The 26343-nt window shown below is 40.4% G+C and overlaps 5 protein-coding genes across 5 annotated transcripts; 2 read left to right on the forward strand and 3 right to left on the reverse strand.

The window, feature by feature from the left end:
* The first annotated feature begins 70 nt into the window (after positions 1 to 70).
* mterf3 (mitochondrial transcription termination factor 3) lies at positions 71 to 4047 on the forward strand. Its single transcript, XM_079653035.1, has 8 exons — positions 71 to 206; positions 847 to 1202; positions 1830 to 1982; positions 2125 to 2314; positions 3001 to 3148; positions 3280 to 3351; positions 3445 to 3606; positions 3711 to 4047. Exons 2-8 carry the CDS (start codon positions 854 to 856, stop codon positions 3903 to 3905), a joined length of 1269 nt encoding a protein of 422 aa, XP_079509161.1. The 5' UTR covers positions 71 to 206; positions 847 to 853; the 3' UTR covers positions 3906 to 4047.
* Positions 4048 to 6013: 1966 nt separating this feature from the next.
* Positions 6014 to 8172, forward strand: uqcrb (ubiquinol-cytochrome c reductase binding protein). The gene is made up of 4 exons (XM_079654033.1): positions 6014 to 6143; positions 7330 to 7398; positions 7554 to 7720; positions 7979 to 8172. Exons 1-4 carry the CDS (start codon positions 6125 to 6127, stop codon positions 8054 to 8056), a joined length of 333 nt encoding a protein of 110 aa, XP_079510159.1. The 5' UTR covers positions 6014 to 6124; the 3' UTR covers positions 8057 to 8172.
* Positions 8173 to 8225: 53 nt separating this feature from the next.
* lrrc14b (leucine rich repeat containing 14B) lies at positions 8226 to 12469 on the reverse strand. Its single transcript, XM_079654032.1, has 3 exons — positions 11408 to 12469; positions 10379 to 11004; positions 8226 to 9681 (listed from the first exon to the last, which is right to left on the reverse strand). The coding sequence occupies exons 1-3, from the start codon at positions 11681 to 11683 to the stop codon at positions 9000 to 9002; spliced, it is 1584 nt and encodes a 527-aa protein (XP_079510158.1). The 5' UTR covers positions 11684 to 12469; the 3' UTR covers positions 8226 to 8999.
* Positions 12470 to 13617: 1148 nt separating this feature from the next.
* On the reverse strand, positions 13618 to 18897 carry LOC307021685 (uncharacterized protein). The gene is made up of 6 exons (XM_079654035.1): positions 18760 to 18897; positions 18640 to 18666; positions 18488 to 18561; positions 15197 to 15251; positions 13917 to 14384; positions 13618 to 13667 (listed from the first exon to the last, which is right to left on the reverse strand). Exons 1-5 carry the CDS (start codon positions 18788 to 18790, stop codon positions 14284 to 14286), a joined length of 288 nt encoding a protein of 95 aa, XP_079510161.1. The 5' UTR covers positions 18791 to 18897; the 3' UTR covers positions 13618 to 13667; positions 13917 to 14283.
* A 562-nt stretch (positions 18898 to 19459) lies between these two features.
* On the reverse strand, positions 19460 to 26061 carry gatad1 (GATA zinc finger domain containing 1). The gene is made up of 5 exons (XM_079654466.1): positions 25527 to 26061; positions 23489 to 23611; positions 23335 to 23394; positions 23017 to 23200; positions 19460 to 19942 (listed from the first exon to the last, which is right to left on the reverse strand). Exons 1-5 carry the CDS (start codon positions 25704 to 25706, stop codon positions 19752 to 19754), a joined length of 738 nt encoding a protein of 245 aa, XP_079510592.1. The 5' UTR covers positions 25707 to 26061; the 3' UTR covers positions 19460 to 19751.
* Between the last annotated feature and the right edge of the window lie 282 nt (positions 26062 to 26343).

Genomic DNA, 26343 nt, shown 5'->3' on the forward strand with positions numbered 1-26343 from the left:
TTCCCCTATTGAAATATTTTAGCTTTTCAAATTATCTATGTATATTAAGTGCCTTTGGTGACACCCACAAATATGCCGTTGTGGTACATCCCACAAAAGTGACACTTCCGGTGATTCTTCCGATAATGTTACCCACGCGTTGTTGGTAACGGATGACTTTGAGACATACTGGTGAATGAGATAGCTGAGTTGAGGATACAATACTTGTGAGTAAAAAGTTAATCTAAAATAATATGTTGGCTTTGGTGACACAGACTATAAGAGGCCTTATATTATTGTAGCATGCTAGCTTTCAAACCTAGCCTCTTATGGGTCAACATTCTATACACAACGTATGTTTTATTTCTTAACCTTACCTGCATTAACACAAAACAAATTGAAATGTGAAATATTCCTAAACTTCTCTCAATATGAATGACACAGTGTTTATTTCTACACGCTACCAAACCCATGAACAGCTAAACAGCCACTAGAAAAACATACGCATGAAGTTAAAAACACAAATATACACATTGAGTTACAAACAGTATGACCCTGCAGATATTACAACATATATATATGCGTTTGATTGAGCAAGTACTATACTGCTCTTTAATACTTTTATTGTAAAGTAGGAATGATACAAATTGTAATTTTCTTCTGCATTTACAAAAGTAAATGTAATCAGAATGTATACTGTACTCATACTTGTACTAACAATACATTTATTCCATCATAAGGAGACCTATAAGACTAAGCTAATAACAATCTGATATTATTTTCAACCTTTTACCTATTTATAATAGTTCAATGTTACAATTATTCATATTCTTGACAGAAAAACTAAAACAAATAATTCCTTTGCAGATTCACCATGGCTTCATCCTGTACACAACTCTGTCTACAAGGCAGAAATCTTCTCCGCTCCAAGGCAGTGGCTCGCACCTGGCAGTATAACACTCAAGTTAGACATTGCATTACAAGGGGATCAAGCAAAATCCTAAATGATTGCTCGATTAACAACGGGAATCACACAACAACCCAGACGAGACAGAGATGGAAACAACAGTTGTTCTGTTACAGTGACTTAGCTACCAAACATCTGGCAACTGAAGCTTTGGAAAACAAGAATGTTGAAGAAACCTCTACAGCTGATGTTGTAGCATACAAGAGCCCCCTGTTGCCAATCAGAGATGCTGTGTCTGTGCCTAATATGCCATTAGGTATATTCATTTGCCTAAATCCCTTTTAAAGGTCCCCTATTATACTGTTTTTCATCAATATATTTTAGGTCTCAGATATACACAAAACATGTCTCTGAAGTGTTTGGCTCAAAATACCAAACAGATCATGTATTGTAGCATCCCATAAACCCCTCTGTTTCAGCCCTGTTTCAAAAGTGCTTATTCTGTGTCTTTTACATTAGATGAAAAATAAGGAGCCACTCCCCTCGCCCCCCTGTGAGATATTTGGTTAAAAATAACACAATGGTGCTCTAGGAGGAGATTCAGGTGATAAGGTGGGGGGGGGGGTACCTTGGTTGGTGATTGGCTAATGGTTACACAAGCCAACAAATCGTTATGACATCATAAAGTGGCCAAAATCTGATCATCTAATTTTCAGACTGGTTTTTATATAAATTGATCAGGACAAAAAGTGAGCGAATCTTTTTTCCTGAAACTTTCAAAGTCTCTTTACACAGAGGGGACACATGTGGATGTATAAAAGACATGAAAAAGTGGATTTTGTATAATAGGTGACCTTTAATACAACTAGCATTTGATTCAAGTCTTCATTTATCTTGGGAGGGAGTTGAATACATTGTTCTGTCTTTTTTCTTCATTTACCAGATCTGGATGCTGCTGCTGAGTTTTCAGCATTAGAGCTGATCAGTGAGGAAGAGGCTGTCAGTATAACATTCCCTTCTGACATCCCCCCTGCCTCCATGTCTCTAAAAGACTATGTCGACAAGTCTGAGACGCTCAGCAAACTGGTGCAGCTGGGTAATTAAACTTCAGATTCCTTAAAATATATTTCACAACACCTGTAGTTTTAAGGCATATCTAGCTATACTGTGATACAGGAAATGATCTAGTACCCATGTCAGCTACTACAGGTTTGTGATCATTTATCTTCTCATTGCAGGTGTAGATCTGTGGAAGCTTGAACAAAGGCCCAAGGTGGGCTCCATGCTACTGAAGCTTGACTTCAACACAGATTTGGCCCCAAGGCTGCTGTTCCTCAAAGATATAGGTGTGGATGAATCTCGTTTTGGTCAAATCATCACGGTAAACCCCTTCGTTCTCACTGAGAGTTTGGAGAACCTGCATTCCAGGTGACAAAAAAACATTACACTCATTTATATTTTCCAAATAATTTATTCTAAATGAAATCAGATTGATGAGAGAAGTTTAATGAAACAATCTTACTGTATGTAGCAAGGCAAGGCAATTTTATTTATATAGCACTTTTCAGCACGTGGCGATTCAAAGTGCTTTACAGATTAAAAGCAAAAGACATTTAAGAACAAATACAGCATAAATACATTATTAAAAAGGCATTTTAGTAGGGATTTACAATAGAGAAGAACCTCATGTTTCAATAATAACACAATAAAAGTGTGCTCCGCACACTCACTCACTCCCGCGGAGCTCCGCAAAGTCCCGCCAACACGGCACCCAGACCCCACACAGCATTCTCATCTGTTTGTCATTACTAGTGTAATTTTCTGGTTGCTAACGCCATTGTAACACATAATCACTGATGTTCCGCCGTAACGGTGGTTGATCTATCAGAACAGAGTGGGCTCATAGGGAAGGGGGGGGGGGGCGGGAGCTCCAACAAGGCGTGTAGGACAGAGAGTGAATACACATACTATACAGAGATGCTATATGAGAAAACCAATGTGATTTTGGAACAATGTCAATCTATTCTAGTAGACCTCAACAATGGAATTATGATCAGTAGAAATGGCCAAGACATGGGACCTTTAATAATGTTGTCTTTTTTGGTGTTTCAAAGGGTGAACTTTCTCAAGTCACAGAAGTTCAGCTCTGAGATTGTTGCATCCATGGTGTCCAGAGCTCCGTATATACTGAACTTCACTGTGAAGAGGCTGGACAACAGAATGGGCTTCTACCAGCAGATACTCAAACTCAGTGCTTCTAATGTAAGTTGGCTGATGGGAGGGATCTCATTGTGAAGCCTTGCCATGTTTGTCTCTGTTATTTTTTCACAAAATTCAATGGACTTGTTGGAAATAAAAAAGCATATCACAGCTTGTTTTATTTCTCTCTCCAGACACGACACATCTTAGCTCGTCTACCCAGATTACTGTGTTGCAGTCTGGAGCCTGTTAAAGAGAACCTGAAGGTACTGGGTGACAAAGGACATTATTAGATAACATCATTGAGTAACTGTGGAGTGCAGTGTTTTAAATTCCTTTATGTAAATATTTTTCAACAGGTGTTTGAAATGGAGCTCGGCTTCAAGGAAAACGAGATCCAACACATAGTTATTACAGTCCCGAAGGTTCTGACAGCAAACAAAAGGAAGCTGACCCAAATATTTGACTTCGTCCACAATACCATGAAGGTGCCCCACGACCTGATCGCCAAGTTCCCACAGGTAGAATGAAAGCTTTTGGTTGTTGATTTTTTTTAAACAAAAACAAATGTGAATTATTGCATATTCAAAATTATAATGTTAACATTTGATATATCTTCCCATAGGTCCTAAATTGTAGGTTCATGCGTATCAGAGAGCGCCACCAGTTCCTCGAGTACCTTGGAAAGGCTCAGTATAACCCTGACCTGCCCAACTACATCTCCCTGGAACGGCTGGTAATAATGCCAGATGATGTTTTTTGCACTGAGTTGGCTCTTGCCAAATCTGCAGATTTTTCTTTGTTCCAAAAGACACTCTGATTCTTCAGGAAACAAACGATCAAGCGCAAAGAATAAATAAATGTCAAACACCTGAAGACATGAAGGCTTGTAAACTTCAGCTCATCAACTGAGTTGGAATGAAAGTTTTGTAAATGCATTGTTAAATAAATGTCCACACTGATTACGACTGATCATAACTTATGTTTTGAAAAGTGCTTGAAAAAATTGAGAGGATTTTCGCAATGTAACAAAGTTCTTCTTCAGCTCCAGTACCATTTAAAGGGAAATATATATTTATTTTAGTGTCATTTACAAATGGACTTCCACTGTAACTGCTCTACCTCAATATACCAATCATGATGAAGGAGTTGTTATCCTCAAATGAATGATGTGTTTTAAGTTCACGGACTTGACCAGTAAAAAAGTCAATAGTAACATGTTTTATAGATTTTTTTTTAATACCTTAAAGGTCCCATGACATGCTTTTCTGGTTTTTATCCGTTCCCTTGTGTGTTATGTAGCTTTTTATGCATGTAAACGGAAAGCAGAGTCACAACCCCGCAAAGTACACCCTGTAGCGAGTAAAACTCTTAACACAGAAAAGACCTGTCTATGCTGCCCCAGAACGCCTCGTTGGAGATTTCTCTTTTTCCATTTTTTTCTTCTTGGGTATAGTGACGTATTTGGGTATAGTGACGTAACGTAACAGCTCCGCGGATTGGTCCGTTACGTGGAATTATGATCGGTAGAAATGGCCATGACATGGGACCTTTAATTACAAATTAGTTTTTTATTCCAGTTAGTTCCATGACAGAAATGCGTTTTAATAGAAACAAAATAAGTTTAAAATAATCTATTTATTACAGTTTCTTTAATATAATAGTGTAATTTTATAAAAGTAAAATGTGGATAAAATAATTAAAGACCTCGCTGATGAAATTAGGATTGAAGTATGAATATTTACAAATCACGTTCTAAAAAAAGATTCTAACCAAAATACGTTTTAAGATCCAACTGAAAATCAGTAATTCCCTATGTAATACTGGAAGGTTAGGGTCCAATGGAAATAAATTGGGACCGTATCCTAAAAATAAACGATCACAAACAAATCTGGAGATGTCTGTTTTAAACTTCTCCTTTGATTCTATCCAGCATATCATTAATAGCACATAGAAAGTACACTGATATAAATTGCTCTTTGTGTGGGATTGGTAATGAAACTTTCATGTAACCTAATTTGTAGCTGTCTGTATATTGTTAACTTTTGGAAAATAATTTACCCAATACTTTTCAACTTATTTTTTTCTATTATTTTTACAAAGATGTGCTGTTTGTTTTTTGTCTGTGTCTGCAGCTCAGTACAAAAACAGTATTATAATATTGGTCTTTTTATTAACCTGGCAAAACTTTACATTCACAAAAGTATAATAACTTGTATAACAAAAAGCGTGTTTATAAATACAACACATCTTTTCAGCCTTGAAGACTCATGATAAATGGATAATGTGTTATTTTGTATTATTCATTTCTCCATATCTTTTATGATCATATGTCGTCACCACGTAAACCTAGCTATATTTGGCAATAAAGCAGTTTTTTTTTTAAAACACTTGGAAAAGGAGAAGGAAAAGCAATAATTAAGAAGAAGGGTATGAAAATATGGCAGAGAATGTGGGAGGAAGATCAGAAAGGGAGGAGATACCACAAGTTACAGAAATCAGTCATAATAAAGATATATACAGAAAGGAACAGACGGGAGGAGATCATCATCACTAGACTCAGATAGATTGGATCATACAGGATTAAACGGCGCAATGTTTATAATGGGAAAAAGCGAAGCTGAAGAATGCAGGGGGTGTGGAGTGAAAGAATATGTGGAACACATCATATTACACTGCAACATGTACAAAACAGAGACGGGAAAACTAAGAGACAGGGTCAGAGAGGCAGAAAGGGAGTAGAGCCTGATGGGGACAATGGGAACAGAAGGTGAGGGGGTAAAAGATACCAGGAAGGCCATTCTTAAGTATTTGAGTGAAACATGATTGATTGGAAGAATTGAAAACAACGTAAATACAGTGGTATAATTCCACAAGTGTTGATAGGATGATATGGTGATACACACTCTTGTACAGTAGGTGGCGGTATGCACCTTAAGTTGTTTGCAATCCGCCAAAAACTGAGAGAAGAAGAGGAAGAGGAAGAAGAATAACTCACCGCGGTTGCTCCAGGGTTGCTCTCAGTTCTGAGTGGTAAAAATGGCGTCGAGGGCACCGGGTAAATCAACAGCACTTTTTACATTATCATTTGGGATTTAAACTTAAGCTACATTGTGTGTTGTAGTGTCATTGCGTAATGTATATAGTATTGTAACCGATAATATTATGTCGTGCTTATTTTTGTCTGACTGTATTTGCCTTTGACGCGTTTGACTTGTGTGTGTCCTCTAGTGTCCCCGTGCTAACTGAGGCTAGGGTTATCTAAAGTTAGCATAGCGCTAGCTGCTAATGCTGATCACATTGGCACATTTATTTACGTACTAGACACTCTCTGCTGTCCTTGTACTGATTAGACCTTTACTAATGTCTTAACCAGCAACTGTTATCGCGTTGTTAGTTTTTTTGCTGTACCATCTATAGGCGTACTGTGGGTCAGCTACGGTTAGCTTCTTAGCATTTCAGCCACTGATGTGTTGCTGTCTTTAAATGCTCTTGAAGATGTTATTGATCACAGAAGGGCAAATTATCTTTCGTTATTGTTGTCATCCTTGACTTGTTGTCTTTATCAGATAGTGTAGTGTGTGAACATAGTTAATACGCTGTGAGTCACATAATTTATAAGTGAATTCATATTGAGTGAATGCTATGAAAGTTTATTTGTAAAGTGCTTTACAGGGTCTTAAAAATACAAGACGTTAAGATAATTTTTAAATGTAATAAAAATAACAAACAAGCAGAATAGTTACAGAATAAAAGGGCATTTTATCTGATGCATACCAATAATGAAACAATTATAATGTTTTTGCCAATACAATACACAGTAATAGCAGACTTAAAGAAATCAGTGAATCTTATTACACAGACGGGTTTGCATAAGAGCTAAAACAAGTTAATTGACAGAAAATAATTGCCAACTATTTTTGATGAATGGACAATTCATGTTTCAACTTCTCAATTATAGATTGCCTAGTTTTAGGTGTAAAATCATATTAATCTCAACATATTTTAGATTCTGACTCACAAAACAAGATGTTTTAACAAATCGCTTTGGGATTTAAGAATCCTGTATTGCCTGAATTTTGTAGCATAAATGTTTAATCAATAATGAAATAATATAATTGGTAGTTGCATCCCTTTTTAAGCTGTTAAGCTCAAATCTGATCCAAGCCTTATACCTGCCATTATGCTCTTGTTTAAATTAAGGTTTGTGAATAATAATTTGTCTTTTCTTGTCATGTTCACAGTAGCAACAGGCAGGCTCCTGATGGGGTTCCGCAAATGGTATTACAACATGGCCGGCTTCAACAAGCTGGGTAAGTCAATATATATTGGTCAAATAGTCAGAGTATAAACGTACTTGTTTTAAATGTACAGGGGGGGAACATCATTGCCTCGGATGAGTGTAGGCCATTTTATAATTGATTTCCCACACTTTTCCAGCTTGTTAAAGCATTTTTTTCTCTCACAGGTTTAATGCGCGATGACACGCTCTATGAGGATACGGATGTGTCGGAGGCTCTGAGGAGGATCCCAGAGAACCAGTACAACGACAGGGTGTTCAGGGTGAAGAGAGCGCTGGATCTCTCCATGAAACAGCAGATCCTCCCTAAAGAGCAGTGGACAAAGTTTGAAGAGGTGCAGCATTTCCCTTTTTTTAATCTTGTAATACATACTTTACCTACTAGAGACTTGCCTGCTAAATCTATTTGTAGCTAGATGCAAAAATTAAGGAATTATTTATATAATCAGGTGTAAGTATAAAAAGGATCAATAAACTATAGGGTTGGATATGATTTAATGATAATGCATTACACCTATCTAATCAAACAATTATTACTCTTCTGATAATGGTGATTTCATTTGTCTCATGTTTTTCGTATCTTCTCCTTTTAGGATGTCCAATATCTGTCACCTTACCTGAAGGAGGTGGTCCAGGAGAGGAAAGAAAAGGAGGAATGGATGAAGAACTAAATGGTTCTGAAGTCCTCGTCCTCAGTCTGTGCATGATTGTCCCCTGGTGTAGTATTTAAAATGAAAACCTTACCTATATAAAACATTGCTCATTAAAGAAATTGTACATTTTAGAAGATGTGTAAGTGTCTTTTTTTTTAAAATAAATATAATGGATAGTAGGCTGAAGTATTTGGAGGTTTGATTTATTGGTATGACAAAGGGAAACCATTACAAGCATACTTGCTATTCTGATTGTTGCAAAGTTATGCTGTTCCAGTTATATACAGCATTTAAACACGAATATAGACATGATAAATACAGTTTAGAAAGAATCCTAGACAAACTTCAAGTATCTACCAAAACCGCTACAGTAGCCACATCTATCTCTTCTGCACACACGTTAGGCGTATAGGAAGTGCTGAGAAGAAAACCATGATCTTCTGTTGAGATGACTTCTGGACTTGGAACCCTGTATATGGTGTTGATAAATCAAGTCTAGTGTATCTGTACTCAGGTTTTCCCTTCAGTCATGAATAGGAACAGTGACGAAAGTTTGCACCAGCGTCAGGAAGGCTTTCATTTAGAGCGTAAACATGGATGTTTTGTTTCTCAACTCTGACCGAACCAAATCTAACTGATATCACCATTTTTTTAACATAAAAAAACAAAGGACAGATCAATAATGTTAATACATTTTTGTCTTGTAAAGTACATAAAAAACTTGTGTTTTTTTCCTCTGAAACTTAAATACGTCCCCACCTGCACCCTAAAAGATATAAAACGCGGCAAATATAGTATAGCTTAATAATAGTTTACTAGTTACAATGAAGACATTTCTGGGATTTTCGACCAGTCAACAAATTATTTCTGCAATGGTTGTGCTTTCCACAATGTCTAGATTAATCTCAACAATCTGAGTTCATATCCCTTTTCTGTATATTTGATCTCTCCACAGTCAAATCTATTCAGCATTTTTCTGAGCCTGTGATCTCCTGTTGTCCACTTCAGTTATGCTACTAATAAAGTCCCCAAGGACGTTGTTATAAGACTGCAGCATGGACACTCCCAACTCGTTGCTGGTTTCGTTAATATCTGGGTCGTACGCCCCCATGAGAGGGGTGCACACCTCCACACTCCCTCTCCCTGCTCCTTCCAGGATCCCCATCAACTGGGCATTGACTTCCTGAAACAACTCGTTGTTGTACACCAGGAGGTCTGAATCCTCCAGAGGGTAAGTGACATCCTCTGAGTAGCACTCTCTGGGAACTGGTACCTCGATGTATTTTAAGTTAGGAAAGCCTGCAGATAGCATGGAGAATAACCTGTACAGGGCTGCAGAGGTCAGAGGGTTTCCCAGGAGTCTGAGCTCCTCTAGCATCTGACAGCGAGCCAGAGTGTGAATGAAGTCGTCCATGTGCTCGTCCTCGATGTTGCACTCTTCTACGGCCAGGCTGGTCAATGTGGCTGAGCAGCGGCCGAGCAGTTTGTCGAAACAGGAGTAGAAAGATCTGAAGATGTCGTGTCCGCTGATGTCCAGGCTGACCAGGAACTCGCTGTGGAGGCTGTTGGACAGATAGGTCATGTCCACACGGTTCAGGCAGCAGTTGGCCACATCCAAGCACTGCAGCGGTGTGTTGAGAGGACTGTGGAAAGAAAAGAGGGGTAAAGAGAATGAATTTGTATCAGATAAAGCCCAGTGGTATACCAGACATTTCTGAATACAACTTTGATATAGTGGAAAGCAGGCAGATAACTTGTCCGTGTGGTTTTAGACCTTAAGTGAGGTAGATCATTGCACACCCAGGGCATTCTGATCTTTTGGCAACTTAAAGCAAGATTTTAGCATTTCTGTTTTAACAAGGTTACCTGCATAAAGACAAATCGGTGTGCAAGGGTTAACGCTTGCCTAACTGCATGCAGGCTTTACTGGCTTTTTTGTTTATTTTTGATTGAATCCCCCTTTACCTTTCCTTATTATTGAAGAAGCATCATTTTAATTATAAGGGAGGCATTTTCATTGTGAGGTTTACACCAGACTTTGATTGACAGTTCAGTGCTTTGTACTCCTGCTTTTTTCCATTTGACTGTAAGAGCACCTGCGGCTGTCTGTTCTCATCCTGGCATCATGTCAGCAATTTTAAAAACAAAATGCCTTCCATTGCTAAACAAGAGCCTTAAAGCTGGAACGTGTTTTGACCCCGGAGAAAGGTGATTCTTTTTGAGCTATATTAAAGCTCCTGATGCTGTAAGGTGCATGTGAGCCTCCATCTTGTCCTCATCCAAACAAGAACACCTTGTTGTCTTTCTCCGTCTCTCCCTCTATCCTTTTAGCCTACTCACTTAAGCAGTCTGCGTATGTGTCCAGTTAGAGTGGAGAAGCCAACATAGAGCTCGGTCAGGCTGCTCAGTTGGGCCAGCAGATTCCCGATGATGGACATGATGTCGTCATCAGGGCCCAACCTCCTGACATCCAACGCCCCGGCCGGAAGGGTCAAAGACTGCAATCTGGAAAGTTCCACCTTGGACAGCAGCACTTCCAAGTGTGCAGCCTGCAGGGGAACATTGTGGACTACCTCCAGCTTTTCAATGCTGTCAGGTTCTGCCAGGCGAAGAACATAAAACAGCTGCTTGAGAGTGAGGGTGTCCGCCCGAAAACTAACAAAGCGCATCTTCAGAGGACAGTAGCGGAGGACGAGGAAGGCCTGAGCCACCAGCTCATAGCTGCGGCCCGTGACAAAGCCGTTCAGACGGACCTCAATAGAGGTTTCAAAGGCAGATTGTGGCACTTCGCTGGCTTGCATGGTCACCATGGTCTCGAAGCACACTTGTGTCAGGAGCTTGGTTCTTCCCCATCGACCCAGGGTGGACCGGCAGGGGCAGGTGTGGTGCTCCACATCCCTCAGGCCTGTCAGGTCCACCACACGCAGGTTTTTGGCGTAGGTTCTTGGAGAAGACAGCACATAATCCTATAGAAAACAAAAGGGAAATTGTGTAAATTAGTTGAAAGTGTCAATCTATAATAATTCACGATCATGAGCCAATAACAAGTTAAAGCAGATGTGTTTAAAGGAACACAAAAGGAACATTTTAATATCACTGACACACCCTGTTATCTTGAATTTGTGAAGAAAACTAAGAAATGTGTTTGCATGCCTCTGTGGTGAACCTGGGTAAATATGGCTTCCATTAACTTAACTTATTTATAATTGAAAAAAACACATAAATATTGGGATACTACGCTAATTATTTAGGAATATTTTCTTCGCTTTAAGGCAATTAGTTCACAAGGAGAAGAACTGAAAAACATGACACAGGAACATGCCCTTAAACACAAGTATAAATAGGACAAGGCATATTTGACTAAAGTACCTTTAAGCCAGTTATAATGGCCTCCAGACAGAGGCGGCAGGTGCGGGAGGTGAGGTCCGTCTCACAGTCGGCTGTGGCTCCAAGCAGCCTCTGTAAGTCGAGCACAGGAAGAGGCCATGTCTGCACCAAAGCACGCAGCATGTCCGCCTGCTCCAGCAGATAACAGGCCTTGAAGAGGAGCGGGTAGAGGTTGAAAGACATGCAGTTTAGGTTCTCCAGAGCACTGGGACCACTCTGCACGAAGCCCTCAGCCGCAATAAACCGCAGTGTCTTCATGGTTCCCTGTTTTTATCCCGTTTGTTTCGTCAGACTCGTGGTTGTTGTTGAGAGCTGCAGTCTAACAGCTCTGCAGGTCACTGTTTTGACGCTTTGTTATTTCCTCTGTTGCCGTCTGTCCCAGAGTTGTAGACCTGTCTAAACCCAGGCTAGCTGTTGTGAGGCAGAGGGGTCGCGTGGTGGGTGAGAGGGTTGAGGTTAATAATAGCAACAGCTGTCTCCTGTCCTTCGTCGGGAACACTGTCTATTTGTAACTTTTGCCAAAGAGATAAGTAGAAACAACATCTAAATTCCAAAAGAAAAACTTGTCACTGATCACTTGTGACATGTGAGAGCAGTAATAGAACGACAACCTCGGATCCATGCACCCATGATTATATGAAGCTCAGCGCAAGTTATTTCAGGAAGACTGGGTATATATTAATTCATTCCGAAGCTGCAGTTCTCTTTAACCTATTACATTTCACCTCAACCTCCAGCAGCCAATCATCGTGCTGCAGCCAAACTTTAAAATGGTTCTCCTCTCTCCTGCAGTCAGCTGTGATTTCAGGTGTTCATGCTGAAGCCCATCCACCTCCTTTCATCATATCCAGTGCCCAGGAGAGCTAATCCAAAGACCTCATCACACCTCTTCATCCCATCTCCTCATCAAATCCAGATCTTCAGCACCCAAAACAAAGTAGCTTTCAGAAAACATTAAACTGACCACAGAGAGTAGCTTATCTTTAGGGTTTGTTAGATAACTTTAGATAACTGATAACCTGATTCCACCACACATTAAAAAACATGTAAATTAAGTAATTCATCAAGAACATGCTGAGTTGCAATTAACCTCTAAAACATTTCCTGTCGCTAGCATACTTACTCTTCACCTGTCTGATATGTGTTTAAAATGCTTCTACGAAGGGTGGTAGTGATGATGATGATGGTGCTCGTGATGGTGCTCATGTCTCTTGGTTTGAGAAGCAGGGGCTCCACAGGAGGGATGACTGTCTGAAGGTATTTCAGGCGGGGGTCTGGAGGCAGCCTCGTGTCCCCTGGTGCGCAGCCTCCTGCTGTGACTGCGCTGCAGGGCGCTGTGTGCTGCAGGCTGAGAGGGATGGCACCAGGAAGCAGGGTGCTTGCCATGTAACCTGCAGGACTTTCTATCACCTCCATGCCTGTCCTTTCCCATGGCCTTGCTTTTCAGGGAATATGGGGTGTATTGGCCTCCAGGAGACATGCAGTTCACTGTGCTGACCACAGGGCGGTGCTTGGGAGCTGAGCAAGTATCCTGACTGGGCTCCTGGGTAGCGGATTCTGGAAAAAACAGGAATAAGAACGACTTTAATCGTATGTAACACCAGAGGTTAAAATACAACAGTTCGGGAAAGGAGGGATTGTATTGTGTTATGTCCAAGTTATACCTGTACCGTCAAACTTGGACGTGTAGTTTTCAATGCCGGCTAGATCCAGGTAGTGGTTTCTGCGCTCAATGTTTTCATCCACACAATAAAGTCCTCTTACTGGGTTCCCTGCCTCCTGGGATGCTGTCTTCTCCTGTGATGCTGTTTTGAATTGAGTTCAATGGAGTGTTACCTTGGATTATTCATATACATTAGATGTTCTTGCATGCTTCCACGATGAACAAACGAATTAAAGAAAAAGTCCTAATGAATTGAAGTAAAGGGGGCACAGGTTTAACAACAGTAAAACTACACAGCTTAAACCTTTTAAAATATTTGTTCACAGAAGAAGAATGTGGGGGAAAAATATTTCGAAAAGTCAAGGTGAGTCATTGATTTACAAATTGTCATTTTGTGTGGAAAAGTGTTTCTTTAATATCCACAGTTTTTCTCTCCTTCTTTTCACCTATTAGTAAGATCTTCTCTGGGTCAGCTGACGGAGTTACAACAAGCTTTATCTTCAGAGGTGGGGGGCCTCCGTTTGGCTTGACTGATGTCTCTAGTACCTCATAGATGGAGCGAATCAAGCTGGACATGTCCTACAGAACACACACACACACACACACACACACACACACACACACACACACACACACACACACACACACACACACACACACACACACACACACACACACACACACACACACACACACACACACACACACACACACACACACACACACACACACACACACACACACACACACACACACACACACACATTTTCACAGTGTACAAGGCATGCTATTTAAAACCACCTTTACTTAAACAATATGCAAACCTACCTCTTTGGTGACCTTGCCACTGTTGTCAAAGTTGTACAGTGTGAACACCCACTCCTGCTGAGTGTCCTCATCAGACACCATGTTACACTCTGTGACCTGCATGTGCAGAAAACAAGCTTTTTACTGCTATAAAAAACATTTTACTACAGTGTTGTAGTTAATTAGGGAGAATTAAAGGTTGCATTGAGTTGGGTTGTGTGGGTGTTTACCAACAGAGACTTAGAACTGGTAAAACAACCATTTGGAATTATAAAATACCTTGTTGATTAGTATCAGATGAGTTTGCAAAGAGTTCTCCCGAACACATCTCACAGTAATCAGTACACACATTTATGTACAATTAGCAAATGTTACAGAGATATGGAGATTAACTCACACCAGCATGGCTGCTCTTCTTCTGTGTCTGTTTATTGACCTGGAGGTGGATGCCATTTCCTCTATCAGCTTTCTTCTTTGGTGGTAGAACATCTAAACAACACACAGTAAGCGGTTAAACTATCATATCCCAGGAGAATCACAGTTTCATGGTACCTATGTTTATTAAAATAAGTAATTTAACCAGTCCCATTGCAATTTTACAAAAGCTCTTTTCCAAAAGGAGACCTGGCCAAGATGGCGGAAATGTAGTGTTTCAAACACACAAATATTGAAAAACCTATAGTTTATTCAAATATGTTATTCAATCTTCATTTAACCAGGTAAAGGCCAATTGAAATCTTACAAAAGTTGCTTTCCAAAAGGAGCACAGGCAAAAATAGCGGCAGTGTTTCAAACACAAATATTGAAAAACACACAGCATGAACTCACAGAATAATTTTCCTGGAGTAACAGAAAGGAGGAAACAGATGTTGCAAAGGAAGCAATTACAAATTCCAATTGAATAAACCCCCAAAACCGCCACTTAATTTGTAAAAGCTCTCATAGGGGTCGGCCTATCTGGCTAAAAATCTGTTAGCACGCATTTCCAGGCTGCAGGGGCCGAGAACATAAAAGCCCATTTCAAAACAAACCGTGTAGACTCTCTGCAATGAATGTATTCCTTGTTGTAAGCTCTGTTTTCAATAAAGGTTTGGCAGCAGAGAGGAAACAGAACACTGTCCATCCAAAGGTCGAAGTTTTCTCACACAAATATAAAACAGATTCATTTGATTTCAACATCTCAGATCATGCACAAAATCTACACAATCTAATGAAGCCCTTTATAGTAGCATGCATTAATAGCGGTGTCAGCATGGAAGTAAAACAACAATGAAACAACAATGATGCAATTCTTTACTCACCTTTCAGTTTGCAGTTATGGTCAGACTTGTTCGCCCTTAATTCTATATACAAATTCTGTAAAACACAAACGTATGAATTAGCAGAGAGCACACATGTAGGAGAGGGAAGGCAGAGAGAAAGCCAATACGGGCTTTTCAGTCCCATGAGTGTTGAGATTGAGCTCCAGATGTGAGCAATGCTGAGCCAATCCTTGAACATCTGTGGGGTCTTTCTAAAAGACTGTCACTGACTCTTCTTCAGTTCCTTTAAAGACAATTACATTTGTATCAGATATGACAGTGATGGGATTCTTTCATTATTTTCCTGCAGAAATCAAACAAATGAGACATTAAGGCATCAGAAGGAGGTTTACTTTGGACATTTCCAGCTGGAACTCCTCCTTTAACAGCCGACATCTTGACCTTTCCCCCCCCCCCCATCACATGTAACTGACGTGTCGTGATGTTTCATATGATCATTAAATGTAAAACCAAAAAGCCAGCAGAACTGTGCTTGACTAAAGGAGGTTTGAGTTGTGTTACACTAAGAATTCACAGTTATAGTTTGTCGATACTAATACTTCACTCAGCATGACTACAAAGTATAAAGAAATGACTAACCGAGTGAAGGAATCCAAGTCGACAAAAGCCAAAACGGGTAATTAGTTGACTAATTGACTAAAAGCCAGATTTCCTGGAGGCAAGCGGCATAAGTAACACCATGTTCAAACGTTTAAGTAACCTATAACAACCCATTATAAAACTATAAACCTTAAAAGTAATATCCATTTCAGTGAATTAAAACTCTAGAAACAAGTCAAAACAAGAAAAAGTAGCAGCAAGACTTTTCTTATCTGTCAACAGGACAATCCATCACTTATGTTGCACTGACGTTCTGCAGATGAGCAACAACAAGAGTAATAAGACGGTTGCACCCTCACACTCACACTAATCTCCCTCCACACACTCCCCTCTCCTCGGACACGCTCTGCCTGCTGGGAAGCTTTGATGCTGGGTTGGATTACAAGTGAAAGACGGTGAGAGGTAGCAGAAAGGTGCCTGATGAAATCGTGTTTTTTGTTGTATGCCCTCATTGTACTTCAACCATCATCCAAGCATGTGTCCTGATATCACAAAGATGGCTGTCAAAGTCAGCTGAACAATAGCTGCCTTTGTCTCAGCGGTAATGTCTAACATGGAGATACAAGATGATGCTCTGTTTACTACTCTCATTTTCATGACAACATGCTGCTCTGACTTGGGATACAAAAAAGACTGAAACAAGCTGATTGAACTCAAATGAATAAAACAACTATTTAATCTGTTAGATAACCACAAATCTGGAGAAAAAAACATTCCCCTGTACCCATCATCAATGCTGCTATTAGGATATTCTGCAACCAACATTAAGTTATTTTATGGTATATTTATCTTACAGTCATTTTTCATTGTTAAATACTGCTAAATATCATGCTCTGTTGTGCACTTTTAATACTGCCACTTGGTCACTTTAAGTTTTTACGATGCATGATTGTTCTGTGTTGTTTTTAATTGAAGGAGTATGTAAATAAACAAATCGGGTTTCTAGGGGGAATTTTTGTTTTCATCCTTTAAAATAACATGTGCAGACTCAAGGCAATAACACATTAAGGTTGTTAACTGGGCTGAGGTGGATAAATAACAAGCAGAACAGTAGAAGTCAAAGTAAACACTTCTGGGCGTTAGTTATGACAAATATAAAGTGTAAAGATCAAAATCCTACTCATGATGATTTCCCCTGGATGTTACAATGTTTACAGAGTGTTTATGAACAGTTTGCACTGTGACTCAGCCTATACTTGTACACATGCATGCACACCCACGTAGACATTTGTGTTTTTTCAGGAAGTATTATGGTGAACACTGACATCGCTGGTAATTGAGAGGTTATAATTGTATTGGCTCACTACTTTATATAGTATTGTATAAAGCTGACGGAAAACAATACAAAATGTCTCATAAAATGACACGTCTTTTCCGTTTGCAGTCTACAGCGGTGGGGTGTGAAGCTAAATTAGGCTGGAAAATCGAATGGCAGAAAGATCTCTGCCATTAACAAGCACAGAACAAGCGACAAGCGTTTAAACAACTTGGCAGAATAAACTTTTTCCAAACTGTGAAACATACATATAAAATGTAATAAACCTTGAAACAACACAACTTGTAAAAAGAACAACATCTCAAGACTTTAGCCGTTGTACTAAAAGATCTACCAGCTGAGAAGTGGTTGCTTACTTTCACCACAACATCTGACAACACAGCTTCAATCAGTGTGTTTAAGGTTAATAGGAACTTATATTTGACATGTTTAATTAATAAAAGAGGACATTTTCTCTTGTCTTCAATATCCAAACGGGATTGCTTCATTAATGCTATGTAAATGTGATGCCATTTACGCAACCAAACACCCCTTTCCCACATCTTTTTCCTCTCCCCCCTCCTACAGTTTGCCCGACTGCAGAAGGAAAGCAGTACCAGATGTGGAGATTTTTTTTCCGGTCGTGCATAAAGACCTTGCTGTTTTGAGGGGGTGGCTGTGTTGCACTTCACAGACTTGCAAGTCTCTTTATAGAGATGGAGGAGGAAAGGGCGGAAGAATAAATATACGACCACCTCCCAACACCTTTTATGTCTCCTAATGTGATGTGAGCAAATACTGTTCATCCCAAAACTGGCTTAACAAGGATGAAGCTGTTGGCACTGAAATAAACCAGCATAAAGAGGCCGGGAATGCCTGTGCTTTTTTATTACTTTTTGTCTTAGGTATGGGAACAGACTTTTATAAATGTTAAACTGTAAAATGTATAACTCTCAGGCATTTAAGAAGATGTTTCAGAGGATAAATGTGCCCTAAAATACTGTAGTAATGTGTGATTAAATATTATAAATGTAGAGAGTTTATTTGAAGTTGTTCAATAAATCAAATCCAAAGTTTGACTATTGATTCAGGAAAATAAATCTCGCAAAACTCTGTCTCATGTTCAGCAATCTTAAATCTAAGTACATTTTCCACAATGTTATCAATACAATCTGTAGCCCTTGGCTTTGTTTATCATGTGGTTAATATTATGTTGTTTCCATTCATCACTGTGCCAGCTCTAAGACTATCTCAATTTATACCAGATTATTAGTGTCATAGAAAACCAAAGTAGTATGGGATCTGTTTTTGTGCAATACTCCAGTTTGGTTGTGCTTATTTGTTATTCCAATAACATGAAGACTTTTTTTTAATCACAGAAAAGACGAAAAGAAAAACAAAAAAACGTCTCCTACCTTGGTTAGTTTAGTTTTGTGGATTTGCTGGAGCTCTCTCTGACAGGTCAGCACATTGGAAGCCAAACTCCCACCTGCATACAAAAATATGTAAACCCATTTTAAAAGAAGAAGTTATGTTGTTTATTAAGTTGCTGTGTTGGTTGACTTACCTTCAGGACTCTGTCTACGTTTTGAAGCTGTCCAAACAGGAGAAAAGAAAATATTAAAGGCTAAGTCAAAAGCGCTTTAAAAAAGTCCAAAACAATTTGCGATGAAATAAAATGCCTCACCAAGTTTGGACTGGAATTTACCCATATTCATGCGTTTTCATTGGATCAACAAAAAGTACAATCCATGAGGGGCAATATTGTTGTGTCATTTGGGAACAAATACCGGTACACTATCGCAGAAATTCGTACACAGACGAGGTGGGCTTAAAAGTCGGACTGAGAAATCAAAGAGTAAAGAGGCAGAGCCAGAGGATTCACCGCTGAGCACTTCCTGTTTGGTTAAGTTTCGAGCTTGTAGCTTGAACCACTCTCTAAGCCAAGGCAAAAAGTGGGAGAAACCGGTTTTCTTTTTTTAGAAAAACGACTTTATAATGCAAAAATAAAAGAAGTAGGGGTAAAACTATATTTCTCTCTCTTCCTCTCTCAAACGCAACGTTTCAAAGTCCTTGCTTGGGATGGACCCTCTTGCAATTGTAAAGCTACACCTCAGATGACAATAAACTGTTTCGTGGATTTTGTATATTTGGAGCCATATAGGAACTAAACTGGGAACTGAAGAAGCGTAAAAACTGTGTATGGATTAAAAAACAATGGTGGGATTTTAAACAGTTGTTTTACCAAGTATGAAAAGGATGCTCACTTTTCAATGAGTCATAACCAGGTCATAACGTAAATCATCATCATAAAACCGAGCAGGAAAGATTACCCTAATGTTGCCAAAAACATTCCGTTTACAAGAATGAATTAAATCAAAAAGGTATAACATTGTCAAAAACAAACAAGTTTATTATTCCAATGCATAAATACAATTTTCTTGAAAATAAACACAGACAAAAAGGATGGTGGAAAAGAGCTTTTTTATAATTATATACAAAAGTAGTATGTAAGCAACATTCTTGTTATCTCGTAACACATGGTTTCCTTTGTATCAACTTACAAGTCGCCTTCAATCTGAAGTAATGGCTGTGGTTAACCATTGTTTATTTTCTTATATTACATAAATGTACAAACGTCTGTTTAAAGCAACAGACTGAGTCCATATCACAGTCGTGTTAACTGCTGCCACTGACGGACTCTTTGGCAGTGAGCGCTGCGGATGGTCCTATGTGGGTCCAGACGTAGCCTTTTTCTGGTCTGTTGGGGATGGTGGGGAACGGGGAGCTACGTGACTTAAAGTATTCAGAGGGGGCGTGACAAACAAAGTCCAGATACTCCATCTTTCTGGGTAGATCCTCCTCTGGACCTAATACAAAACAGACAGTTATTGAATAGTCACACATTATGCTCATTTTCAGGTTGATACTTGTTGTATTTTGGATTTCTACTTTAAATTGTGTATATGCTTTAATGTTAGGGAAGCAAAATCTGAAAGGCTTGTTGTATCCAATGTTTTCTGACTGAGGCAGCCAACATACAGTGGGGCAAAAAAGTATTTAGTCAGCGACCAATTGTGCAAGTTCTCCCACTTAAAAAGATGAGAGGCCTGTAATTTTCATCCTAGGTATACCTCAACTATGAGAGACAAAATGAGAAAAAAAAAAAAAAAAAATCCAGACAATTACATTGTCTGATTTTTAAAGAATTTATTTGCAAATTATGGTGGAAAATAAGTATTTGGTCACCTACAAACAAACAAGATTTCTGGCTCTCACAGACCTGTAACTTCTTCTTTAAGAGCTTCCTCTGTCCTCCACTTGTTAACTGTATTAATGGAACCTGTTTGAACTCGTTATCAGTTTAAAAGACACCCGTCCACAACCTCAAACAGTCACACTCCAAACTCCACTATGGCCAAGACCAAAGAGCTGTCAAAGGACACCAGAAACAAAATTGTAGACCTGCACCAGGCTGGGAAGACTGAATCTGCAATAGATAAGCAGCTTGGTGTGAAGAAATCAACTGTGGGAGCAATTATTATAAAATGGAAGACATACAAGACTACTAATAATCTCCCTCGATCTGGGGCTCCATGCAAGATCTCACCCCGTGGGGTCAAAATAATCACAAGAACGGTGAGCAAAAATCCCAGAACCACACGGGGGGGCCTAGTCAATGACCTGCAGAGAGCTGGGACCAAAGTAACAAAGACTACCATCAGTAACACACTACGCCGCCAGGGACTCAAATCCTGCAGTGCCAGACCTGTCCCCCTGCTTAAGCCAGTACATATCCAGGCCCGTCTGAAGTTTGCTAGAGAGCATTTAGATGATCCAGAAGAGGATTGGGAGAATGTCATATGGTCAGATGAAACCAAAATAGAACTTTTTGGTAAAAACTCAACTAGACGTGTTTGGAGGAGAAAGAATGCTGAGTTGCATCCAAAGAACACCATACCTACTGTGAAACATGGGGGTGGAAACATCATGCTTTGGGGCTGTTTTTCTGCAAAGGGACCAGGACGACTGATCCGTGTAAAGGAAAGAATGAATGGGGCCATGTATCGTGAGATTTTGAGTGACAACCTCCTTCCATCAGCAAGGGCATTGAAGATGAAACGTGGCTGGGTCTTTCAGCATGACAATGATCCCAAACACACTGCCCGGGCAACGAAGGAGTGGCTTCGTAAGAAGCATTTCAAGGTCCTGGAGTGGCCTAGCCAGTCTCCAGATCTCAACCCCATAGAAAATCTTTGAAGGGAGTTGAAAGTCCGTGTTGCCCAGCGACAGCCTCAAAACATCACTGCTCTAGAGGAGATCTGCATGGAGGAATGGGCCAAAATACCAGCAACAGTGTGTGCTGGTATTTGTGAAGACTTACAGAAAACGTTTGACCTCTGTCATTGCCAACAAAGGGTATATAACAAAGCATTGAGATGAACTTTTGTTATTCACCAAATACTTATTTTCCACCATAATTTGCAAACAAAGTCTTTAAAAATCAGACAATGTGATTTTCTGGATTTTCTTTTTTTTCTCATTTTGTCTCTCATAGTTGAGGTATACATCTTTTTAAGTGGGAGAACTTGCACAATTGGTGGCTGACTAAATACTTTTTTTCCCCACTGTAATTGATGGGGTTGCCTTATTTCTCAGTTTGTGGGTTTGATAGGCACTCAACATGAGTGTGTGTGTGTGTGTGTGTGTGTGTGTGTGTGTGTGTGTGTGTGTGTGTGTGTGTGTGTGTGTGTGAGAGAGAGTGAAAACATAGGTTTATGACATCTCTTCTTTAAGAAATAATCGCGAAGATTGTGAGGAAAATAATAGTCCATGAAGTCACGATCTGTTGCTGAATGAGGCCACACAATAGGCGCATTCACACCGCAGTACTTTTCCCACTTTAGTTCCGATATAGTTCCGAAATGTCGCGTTCACACAAAAAAGAGCCGGAACTCAAATTAGTTCATCAGAACCTTTTTACTCCCTTTTCAGTCCCTGCTAGAGGGTTATGGCTAGAAAGGATCCGTCTAGTGTAAAACTCTCGCGAGAGCCCTAACCGTATAGCAGCAGATCCAGAGATCCAGCAGACTCGTCGTCATGCACGAGTCAACAGCAGACTCAGATTCGCCAAATCACAAAATAACCCTTTTTTTTTTGTGATCAACATTTTTTATTAAAGCAAAAGGCACTGTGTAGCGGAGGTTAATATAACGTCAGTTTAATATGCTCGTGAAATGCAACAACTTTTCGGTTTCACCGGTAGGATTTCTACTGACTTGGTGATCCTGACTCATATGACTCAAATGACTCGTATGATCCGGATCTCTTCAATGACTGACTCATAAGACTCCAAGTCCATAAAAGGATCCGGATTTGCCATCTCTATACTGAAGCCAGTCCCCAACTCCGGGGACTTCCGGCCGGGGACTCCGAGTGGCAGTGTACGCCGTGAAGTTGTTTGCGGTCTGCCAGTAAACCCAAAGCAGAAGAAGAAGAAGTGACGTCAGCGGATTCATTTCCCTAATCCTCCCTCAGGGACTTATTCCGGTGTGAACGCGATCTGTACTTAGTTCATGAGAACAAGAGAGTTCTCATGAACTAAGTTCTCATGAACCTTTGTGGGAAAAGTACTGCGGTGTGAATGCGCCTAATGGGGACTAAGCTTATGACCCCCTAAAAAAATAAGTATATATTTGCAGTCTTGCGAAATAGGAAACTTTAGCAACATTCCCGATTTTTTAAAGATGTATTACCTTAAGTAACTGCTAATGCAAACACAACTTTACTTAAGGTAGTAGTCACAAAGTGTTTGTCTGTGATCTTGACCACTATTTATCCAAAATGATTCTTAAAAAAACAAAACTAACAAGAAAATGTGTCATTTTTTTTACCCCTTAAATTTGTCTAATAAATGGAAAATTGTACAATTTTAATTTCTCACCAACAATGTATGTCCCAGGTTCAAACTGGTCCTTGCGGCTGGCCTGCGTGGGGATTAACCAGGTCAGTGCAGCGCTCTTTTCACAGTACTGGTCTTGCACGAAGCCGCGAATCTGAGCATAGTACGGCTTCCCGTCTTCCTCATCCGTTACCTTGATCACATCTCCTGTCTGGTAGTAAATACCCTGTGGATACAAATATATCAAAATAGATATCAACAATGAGAATGACCGAGTTTGGTCTCATATGTGTCACAGGCTAAAGGTTTAGTTCTACTATCACTATGATCTTTTTTGATATTAGGCAGAAACCACTGTACCTTATAAAATACTGATTCTGATGTGATGATTGTAGCAACTGATTCTGGTGCTTTGATTGGCTGAGGAAAAGGAACACACAGGGTCAAATTCTAAGGAAAGCACAAAATCTACAGAAATAACTGCATTCGCTGATGAAATCTTACTCTTACTTACATTTTTGAGTTTGAATATGTGTCTTCTTCCCTTTCCTTTAGTTGACACCTTCTTCTCAGAGGCAGGAGCTTTGTACTTGGTGCTTCTCAGCCGTGCCGACCTCCTGTGGATCTCCTGCTTGGACTAAAAGCAACACAAAAGATTAAGCTATTAAGATAAGACTAAGCTCCATTAACTGTTTATCTATAACAAATTACTAATGATTATTGAGTAATTGATTGGTAACTGTGTCTAATAAATATGAATTAAAACAAATGTAAACATCCAATTTAAAGATTATATAAAACAAAGAGGGGCAGAACCTTTTGACTTTCCCAAAAATGGAACAAGCTTATGTTACATTTTTTCCCTATCGATCACAGTCTGTTATGCTGCTGTTCCCGTTTGTGCCTGTTGTGTTTTTCCTTTTAAAACATTTTATTTGGTCTTCTGGCATGGGGACATTCAGTTTTTTGCCGAATACATTTTAGGGTAAAAAAACAAAACAAGACTAAATATAAAGATAAAGTCAAGTATTTGGTCTCTCACAACAAGTTGAGTAAGTATAAAATAGATAATGTGACGGCCCCAGAGCCTGGGGCCTGTGAGTGTGTGAATGTTGCAGGTCCTGCGATGGGGTGGCGCTGAAGAGGCCAATCAGTGTGATCGGGGACAACTGGCCGGAGGTGCTATTTAAGCCCAGCTGCCCGGAGTCACAGGGCCGTCATGACTCTCTCCTAGCCTGCTGCGGAGGGACTCCCACCGTGATCCTTTCACCTCGTCCATCCTCTCCTGTTTCATTATATTTTCTTTAATCAGAAGTCATCATCGTCGAGGTAAACGTCGAAGGCTTCTCGGTTGCAGTTTCCATCGGGGGTGAAGACGTACTTATGGAAGGTCCCGTCCACACATATGGACTGGGGTCTGGGAGTACCTCCGTCACTTGGTCCACATCGTCTCCCGTGCTCGGCTCTCCTTGCATCTCTGCCATGAGAACTTCCTTCTTACTCAACGCCTCTGCAACCGGAAACCGCCTCCCGTTGAGCAGTGCCTGCATGCTAAATCTTCGGTTGTGCGGGGGTCCCGACTGGTGGAGGAGCTGGAAATCACAGTTGTGTCCCAGATACTGGGCGTATTCCATTAGGCTGCTGATGGGGTGGAGCTGAAGAGGCCAATCAGTGTGATCGGGGACTAATTGTGAAGCTGACAATTGAGCGGCCCGACCAAGCAAGGAGGCAGAGGCAGAACATCCAAAATATAACCCGGTGTGGGCATTTATTAAATCATAAATATGTATGATGCAGCCTCAATCTGCTCCCCACGTGAACACAGTCACCACAAGGATCTCACACACTTCAGCCTCACCTCCTGCAGTTTGGCCCGCCGCTTCTGGGGAGGTGGAGCAGCCGGCGACACAGCCACAGATTCATTAGCATTTTGAGGGCTTCAATGCTCCTTTCCATCCTCTCTCTGCAGCGGGTGGAGAGCTCCCAGGTGTGAGGGGCAACTTCAGTGTTCTGAACTGAAGGGCCTGGGGCCTGTGAGTGTCTGAATGTTGCAGGTCCTGCAATGGGGTGGAGCTGAAGAGGCCAATCAGTGTGATCAGGGACAACTGGCCGGAGGTGCTATTTAAGCCCAGCTGCCCGGAGTCACAGGGCCGTCATGACTCTCTCCAAGCCTGCTGCGGAGGGACTCCCACCGTGATCCTTTCACCTCGTCCATCCTCTCCTGTTTTTGGTGTTGCCAAATGAAGTGCTGTGATTGTTGGAAACTTTGAGCGTCTCTCCTGGTTTTTCTGTTGTGGCCAACGGGTCGGTCATAACAACAAAGAAGTCCTATGGAAGACATCTAAATAAAACAAATACATCCTGACTGTACTTACTGTAAACGTTGTGTCTTTTAAGTGAATTGAAAATGTCAACAACAAAAAAAACGTTGTCCCTAACAGATTTAAAATGTAGTGGCAGGGTTTGGTTCTCCCTGATAATACCTACAACATACAGGCGGAAAACAAGATAAACATTGAAGGTGAAAGGGCCCTTTACAGACAGTAACTAACCTGCTTTCCCCCGCCATTGCTGGGCAGAGTGTTGGAGGACATGGAGGGTCCGGTGGCCCCGCCGCTGCTGCTCTTTCCTGTGCAGTTGTTACAGAGGATCTCCCCCTGGTTTCCTTTCTTCCACATGGACGAAGAGTTTGTCTTGCAGACAGCACAACACGGTTTCAAACCCAGTGGCATCGTTAATGGTCAGGATACTTAGAGGATAAGGCAGAAATGTTTCCTCAACAATGAGATGATGGCTGCTCGCTGCACCAACAACACAGGGATGTGCAGCTTCAAATGGCTCCAAAAGAGATGACGATGTTCGCTTTCTTCTACAGATAGACCTCCGAGGACAAGCTTTACTACTTGATTTAAAGGTATTATCACGACAGTATCAATTTCAAGCTGTATTGTTTATTTTTGCAGCCAAAATACCGCCATTGCTAGCGCCACTGTTTCTTCTTCTGCCTTTTTTGACATCGACTCTTCTTCTGTGGTTTGAGAGGCTCTACTCTAGCGCCACCAATGGACCGGAGGGATCTGTGCATGTGTTGGAGAAATATCAATCATACCTATTAGTAAAGGCATTAAAACATGTTAGATTTGTACTGTTATGTGTTGATTTGCTTCAAATGTGCACTACAGCGCTAGTTCTCATGTTTGGGAATATTCCTTGCCTTCTTGTAATTTGTTTAACTTTTTGCAAAAGATATTCCACGGGATGTATTATTTTCAAGGTGTATCTATGCTTTTAACTGTAAAACCTTGATCTAAAGCTGTCAGGCATGCAAAGCAGTAAAAACACATTATTTCCCCTGACATATTTTTTTAA

This window comes from Notothenia rossii, assembly GCF_949606895.1.
Source record: "Notothenia rossii genome assembly, chromosome: 10".
NCBI lineage: Eukaryota > Metazoa > Chordata > Actinopteri > Perciformes > Nototheniidae > Notothenia > Notothenia rossii.